Source organism: Phaethon aethereus, assembly GCF_964289735.1.
Source record: "Phaethon aethereus genome assembly, chromosome: 23".
Taxonomy (NCBI): domain Eukaryota; kingdom Metazoa; phylum Chordata; class Aves; order Phaethontiformes; family Phaethontidae; genus Phaethon; species Phaethon aethereus.
In genome coordinates, this window is record NC_138599.1 from 183,093 (window position 1) to 190,154 (window position 7,062).

Below are 7,062 nucleotides of genomic sequence, written 5' to 3' on the forward strand. Positions count from 1 at the left end.
CCCACGGCGGCGGCGGCGGTGGGGGGACGCGCCGGCTTTCGCTGCGGGCCAGCGCTGGTGTGGTCAGGCTGCGAGGAGCCTTGGGGGTCTCTGCCGGCTGAAATTTTGGTTCTAGTCCTCTTTAGAGTATGAAACTGTATTAAATTGGAGTTGTTTTTTTTTTAATATATACACGCACGCACACTGTGGCACTGTCGGCACGGGACCCTCCGTGGGTCAGGCGGCGGCCCCCCGCTCCGGCGGCGCGTCCCGGCCGCGCTGCCGGGGAGGCTCAGCCCGGTGAGAGCAGCCTCGCCGGGCCCGATCCCCGGCGGGAGCTGGTCCCAGCAGGGGCCGAGCACGGCGCGCTCCCGCTGCTCCAGCTCGTGCAGCTCCTTGGCGCTGGCTGCCGGCGTCTGCACCTCGAAGGTCATCTCGAAGCGGCTGTAGTCCACCCGGAAGGCGCCTTTCTCCAGGGACATGCAGGGCTCGAAGCGGTGCCCCCAGAGGATCTCGTCCCCCGTGTATGAGGTGGGGGCTTGGCACGTCATTCCTGCGGCGAGACGACGGCTGAGCCGCCGCTGCCGGCGGGCAGAGCACCCCAAGGATCCACCCGCTGCCCAACGAGGGGCTTCCAGCCCTGGGTCGCCCATCACCAGAGGGGAGCCAGCTTTGGCCCCAAGACCGGGTTTGCCCGGCACCTCCGGGACCCCGGGGGAGCCGCCCGTCCCCACCCCGAGCCGCCCTGGATCACTTGCCCGTGGCTTCCACGATGCCTTCGAGGATGACGACGATTTCGAACTGCTCCCGGCGCAGCGACTCGGCCGACGTATCCCAGAAGGGGCTGCGGCGGCTGATGACACGGCGGATGATCTGGGGCTCCACCAGGAACAGGCGGTCCTCCCCCGTGTCGTAGCCCAGGTTCAGCTCCGACTGCTCGAGGGGGATGAACTCCCCCTCGGCCGTCTGCCGGGACTTGATCGGCTTGGCCCGGATCTTGGCGTCCACCATGTGGCTGTCCCGCAGGTCGCCCACGCGAAACGTCAGGCAGAGCTTCTCGTCCCGGCGGGAGACGACGCAGTTCTTGCTGAAGATGAGGGTCTGGGCGCGCTTCTTGGGCCGGGAGATCTTGACGAACATGCAGCCCACCAGCAGGGCGTCGAACATGGAGCCGACGATGGACTGCGCCATCAGCAGGATGACGCCCTCGGCGCAGTTGGCCGTCACCATCCGGGAGCCGCAGCCTGTGGTCCGCTGGCTTTCCACTGAGAAGAGCAAAGCGGGGACGAAGCCGTCCACGTTCTCGATGCACGCCTGCCGCTCGGGATCGCCCCGGTGCCCGAGGTCACCCCGCACCCAGGCGTCGAAGAAGCAGACGGTGCCGAAGACCGCCCAGGTGACGACGTAGCACGTCATGAAGACGAAGAGGAACCAGCGGTACTTGAGGTCCACGACGGTGGTGAAGGTATCTGAGAGGAACCGCTGCTTCTCCTGGATGTCGCCCAGGTTCACCTGGCACTTGCCCACCTTTGTCACATAGCGCTGCCGCTGCCGCTTGCTGGCCCGGACCACGGGGCCGTCCTCCGCCAGCAGCTTGCGGCGCCGGCTCTGCGGCGCCTCCGGAGCGGGGACGGCGGCAGCGCGAGCGGGGACCCTGCCGTGCGCCGAGCTGGGGATGGTGGACACGCTCGGCGCGTGCAGCGGGTGCCATCAGGTGCCCTCCTCCCCCGGAGTGGCCGGCGGGCACCGGGACGGATCGCCGGGATGGTGCTGGGCGGCCGTGCTGGGCAGGGATGGGTAGTTTGGCGTCGGGGCGCTTCTCTTGGCAGCAGAGAGAGGCGGCCGGCAGTTCGGGCTGCAGGGCAGAAAGGAGCCCGCCGGGGAGAAACGGCCTCCGACAACTGCCACCGCCCGGCAGCATCCTGTCCGAAGGGTGCCCGAGAGCCCCGGCGCAAGCCATACCTTCTGGGGGAAGGTGCCGTACCGGCTGGTGTCGGCGGGCGGCCGGGGCAGGTAAGCCAGCACGAGCTTGGCGGTGGGGGTCTGCGCCGGGGGGATGGAGTTGCTGCGTCCACGGGGCTCCTCGGGCACCATCCGGCCGCCGCCGTTGCGGGCGCAGGGGAGCACCATGGCGGTGCCGGGCTGGGGGCTCAGCCCCGGGCTGGGCACGGGGTCCTGCTGCGGGGGATACAAAGCGGGGGGTCGTTTTGGACAGAGAGGGAGATGGGGAGCGTGGGTGCTCTGCCTCCTCCGAGCATACCCTGCCGGCGCAAAGCAGCAGGACCGGCGGTCCTCGGTGCGGCCAACGCAGGATGTCAGCCTCCAGACCGACCTGCTGTCCCGCCGGCCCCGCGCATAACCCCGGGCGAGGGGAGCACCCACCTCGCGCCCCGGCAGAGCGGCTGCCAGGCCGGCAGACGTCGTCCTGGGCTCGCGGCTCCCGCGCCGTCCCGGCCGCCGCCGGGCATCTTCCTGCCGGCTGTGGACGGGGATGCTCCGCCAGGCTGTGCCGCCGCAGCCGGTGGTAGGGAAGGAAGGGGAGCTCGGCGGCGGCCGCTGCCAACCCCGATCCAGCGGCAGAAGGTTGCCTGTTAATCTGCCTCAATGAGAGGCACAATTACCTCCGGACGATTTAATCGGAAGGAGCGGGTGCCCCGACGCTCCGGGGGAAGGAGCAGGAGGGATTTCCCAGCTCTCACCCTTGAGATGATGCTCCCCGCCTGCTCCTGGGGACGGACCGGTAGCAAGGGCTGGAAAACGTCCCCGGTCTCCTGCTCAGACCGTGCTCCCTCGCCCCCGGCCGTGTCCTCCTTTCGGGAGCCCCCTGCAAAGGTCCCCCCCGGCCCAGGGCTCACCGGGGCCAGACCCCCAGCGCCAGGAGGACTCAGTAATTTACCAGCCTGGCCCCCGATACCCCCGTTGATAAGAAAGACGACAGATGAAGGACAGATTAGTTGCTAATCTCCCAGGGAAGATGAATCCGCAAGCTGGACCCCGCAGAGGGGAGGCGCGAGGGCGGATGGGAGGCGAGCGCCAGCGCAAAGTTGGGATTTTCCTGACAACGCGGCGATCCATCTTTTTTTTTTTTTTTTTTTTTTTTTTCTGCAGGGTGTCTTCTCCCAGGCGAGAGTTTGCTCATGTAAAGCACCAAGAACCCCGTCCCCTGGTGAGGCGCTGGGTGCCCAACCTGGGAGGAGCGGGCAAAGGCACACCCTCCCTCCCACGTCCCCGTCCCCGACGCAGCTCTCGAAGGCTCCTTCGCTTATTTATTTAACGACCGAACGAGGGTTTGAAGCCTCGCACCCTCCTGAGAAGAGCCTGACGCCAGCTCTCCGCTGCCCGCGTCCCGCCCAGGGTCCCCTCCGCGGCCGGAGCCGCTGCTACTGAGAGGCGCTTTCCCTGCCAAGCCTCTCGCTTCGGGGTGGCCGAGGCTCGGAGGATTTGCATGCTTTGGCTTAACCCTCCTGTGCACGGCGAGGCAGCGGCGGGACCCTGGCCGGCGTCACGGCCGGGATGCAGCCGGCTTCTCCTGCCGAGCCGGCCGCGCTTTCCTTTCAGCGTGGAAAAACCAACAACGGCTGGAAAATGAGCGTGGCCACACCCCGGCGTTGGAGGAACAGGCTTGAATTCGCTCCCCCGGGGGCCAGACGCGGCCGGCAGCGGGGCGGACGCTGCTCCACAAGCGTTAATGCCCGCGGCTGCCGCTCAGGGCGGCTTATCTCGGCCCGGCGCGCAGGTTAGCGGGGCGGCGTTAGCATGGCCGGGAGCTGGCGGGCGAAGGCGCAGGCAGGGGGGATGCTGCTGGCCCTCCTCGGGTGGGTCTCCTCCTGCGTCACCACCTTCGTGCCGCTCTGGAAGAGCCTCAACCTGGACCTGAACGAGCTGGAGGTCTGGACCATGGGGCTCTGGCAGGTCTGCGTCGCCCGGGAGGAAGGGGCGGTCGAGTGCCGAGCCCACGGCTCCTTCCTGGCGCTGCCCCCCGAGCTGCGCGTCTCCCGCCTGCTGATGTGCCTCTCCAACGGGCTGGGGCTCCTGGGGTGCCTCCTCGCCGCCCCCGGGCTGGAGGGCTGGAGAGCCTGCGAGGACAAACCCGGGCTAAAGCGGCGGCTCCTGCTCGCCGGGGGAGCGGCGTTCGGCACGGCGGGGATGGCCACCCTGGCGCCGGTCTCCTGGGTCGCCTACAACACCGTCCTCGACTTCTGGGACGACACCGTCCCCGACATCGTTCCCCGGTGGGAATTTGGGGAGGCCACCTTCCTGGGCTGGTTCGCCGGAGCCTTCCTCGCCGCCGGCGGGCTGCTCCTCGCCTGCAGCGCCCGCTCCACGAGGACAGCGACGCCGCCGGCCCCCGCCCGCCGCCAGCCCCCCGCCGCGCGGGCTCCGGCCGGGAGCCACCACCCGCACCCCAAAAACGCAGACCTGGTCATCTAGGGACTCGGGGCGCTGAGCCCCACGCGCCTCCGGGCTCTTCCCATTGCAGGGGATGGCCCCTGCTTCTTTTACAGGATGATTTGCTAATTCCTACGGCAGCCCTGCGGATTTTTTCCCTTCCTCTGCGTGTCTGCTTCGCTTTTTCTTTCTTAAGGAGCAACAGCTTTCCCCGCAGCGCTCGCCCAGCGAGCGTGGGAAGGCAACGAGGCAGAGGCAGAGGAGTGGGCAGCACTTTGTACTCCCGGCGATGTTTGCGGTAGAGTCACTGATTGACGCCGCCGCGTTAGCATCCCCCTGCGAATCCCCCGTAGCCCAGCCTGCCGCGGTTAACAGCGACGCCCCGGTGTAAGCAGCTCGTCCCCTGCGTGTCCGCGTCCCGCCGATGTATTCGCAATAAATCATGACGGTCGTCAGCAGCGTGCGTCTGTGCTCTGAACGTACGGCTGCAGCTGGCACGAGGCGCGGCACGAGTGGGGAGGAAGGGTGGGAGCTGCAAGGGACGGCGCTGCCGCCCCAGCGATGCTTTGGTCTGTCCAGAGGAGACCGGGAAAGGGGCGGGGGAAGAGAGAAAGGGGAGAGGGAAAACGAGGGACGAGGTGGTACCAAAGACGACTACTGCGGCAAAGGCAGCGGCCGCATCCCCTGCAGTAGCTTCCTCTTCTCGTGGCTGAGACGATCAAGCCGTAAGCGTGCCACAGACCTTCGCGTAGAAAGTTCCTCAGCTGCATCGTTTACCCGCGCACAAGAGGCAAGAGCAGCGTTTTGGGGGTCTCCTCAACCGTCTCCTCCACGTTTTGCCCGATTCAGCTGTGAAAGAAAAACCTGCTTCTACGCCTCCGTGCGACCAACAGCACGGAACGTCAGGCCGGATTAACACCCGGAGTCCCGACAGGAGCCAGCCCGCTGCTAGAGCGCTGGTTAAAAACCGCGTTCACCGCCGGTTTAATCCCTGCAGGCTAAAAGCCGCGGGCGCGTGACCGAACTCAGGGAAGCCCCCAGCCGACACCGGCATTCCTGGGGGGGAAGCAAAGTCCGCTTCACTCCAGAAAGTCCCCTTTTGAAACCTGCACTTTGCTCGGCTGAAGAGGGGAGAAAGGGGCGGGTGGGCAAGGAGAGAGAAGAGAGATTATCCGCGGGCGTCTCTCGCGCTGCCTGGGCTTGGGGCAGGGCCGGTCGTGCAGAGAGCTGAGAGGCGGGTGCTCAGTCCTTCCCGACGAAGATCAAGGGAGGCAGAAGGCGTTCTGGGCGGGCGAGCCCGCTTTCCAAAGCCACACCGCCGGTTTTTGAAAGCAGGCTTCGGACAGCCACTGGCTTTTTCGCTTTCTGGCAGCAAGAGGAAGAACGGGGCAAAGCTACCGCCTCGCGATGGATTCTCCTCCTTCAAGAATCTCTCACCAGATCGCATCCTACTCGCCTGCGACTCGGAAGGACGCAACGGCGTGGCAGAAGCTGTCTAGAAATCAGGAGTGGTCTGCTGGCTGGGAGGGCTGAGCGCAGTTACCGAGCCGGCGGTGGCACGGGCCCGGGATCTCCGTTTGAGAAGTCCTGCGTCGGCATTCGCTCCCCTCAAAGAACCCCGAGAAGCAAGTCGGAAGCCTCATCCTTTCCCGCTCCATCGTGGCGATGGGGAAAAAAGCTGAAAAAGCAGCAGCCCCGGCTCTGCAGCGTCCCGTTACCTGGAAGAGGCACGGCTCACTGTTTGGACACGGGCAGCTCGAGTCTCTGCAGGTAACGGCGCTTCTGCTTTATCCTGAAGTGACTGGGAGGACGCCAGATTCTCCCACGGGGGCCGGTTATTCCTAAGTAACGGGGAAACGCACACCGACAGAACGGTGGGACCGTGCAGACAATTTCCATTCAAAGATAGCTCTGCTAACTGAAGCAAATTTTGTACCAGGAATGAGTCCTAGAAACGCCTGTCCCAGTTTGTTGGGAAGAAACCTTACCCGCGCGTGTGTGTCTGTCTCCCCGCCTCTTCCCACGCTCCTATGAAACCTGTATTTTGTCAGGGCGATGCCAGCAGCAGCAGGTAAAAGGATGCCATTATAATCTAGGCTCATGTTAGCAGCTCAATACGTAATTAAATGTTTCAATTCCCCAATTAATAAAGCAAACAGAGATTCTGGCTACAGGAAGAGCGGTTTTCCCGCCTCTAAAGCGTACGGAATTCCTGTCCCGGCAGCTCTCAGTGCCCCGCTGACCCCGCAGGAGACCCAGGAGGAGCTCGCGAGCCCGTGCACCACTCTGCCGATCCAGGAGCTTCGTCAAGCTGCAGAAACTTGTGCTTTATTTTGCCAACGTCATTCTTTTCCTCTTCTGCTTCCCTTTCTTCATGTCGAAGCCAGGAGGAATCTTACGGCGTAACGCCGGAGCGAAATAAAAACACGGAGGGAGCTTTGTCATTCTAACGTAGAACAAATGCTTTTATTGCACTTTTAGAAAACTCTGCATAGTCCTAACAAACAGGATCCCCCCTCCGCTTACTCAGAACATTTGGTTTAAAACAACTGCCGCGGCTCAAACGTAAGTACAGGCCACCCGCAAAAGGAAATCTAAGCGCGGCACTTTTTTTTTTTTTTTTTTTTTTTTTTTTTTTACAGAAAGCCTATGAAAAAAACCCCCCCACGCCCCACCACCAACAAAAAAGGAGCC

General features: G+C 64.2%; 2 protein-coding genes across 2 annotated transcripts; one reads left to right on the forward strand and one right to left on the reverse strand.

Moving 5' to 3' along the window:
- Window positions 1-44: 44 nt before the first annotated feature.
- LOC309412888 (G protein-activated inward rectifier potassium channel 4-like) lies at window positions 45-2,109 on the reverse strand (the record flags this gene model as incomplete). The annotated part of the gene is given in 4 exon segments (XM_082009926.1): window positions 45-532; window positions 738-1,689; window positions 1,693-1,834; window positions 1,904-2,109. Coding segments are annotated over 4 exon segments (1,671 nt in total). The 3' UTR covers window positions 45-161.
- Window positions 2,110-3,729: 1,620 nt separating this feature from the next.
- On the forward strand, window positions 3,730-4,516 carry CLDN25 (claudin 25). Its single transcript, XM_082009981.1, has one exon. The coding sequence runs from the start codon at window positions 3,736-3,738 to the stop codon at window positions 4,408-4,410; it is 675 nt and encodes a 224-aa protein (XP_081866107.1). The 5' UTR covers window positions 3,730-3,735; the 3' UTR covers window positions 4,411-4,516.
- Window positions 4,517-7,062: the final 2,546 nt, after the last annotated feature.

What these genes read in the sequence shown, in the direction of transcription:
- CLDN25 (XM_082009981.1), top strand. Translation starts at nt 3,736, where the DNA reads ATGGCCGGGAGCTGGCGGGCGAAGGCGCAGGCAGGGGGGATGCTGCTG.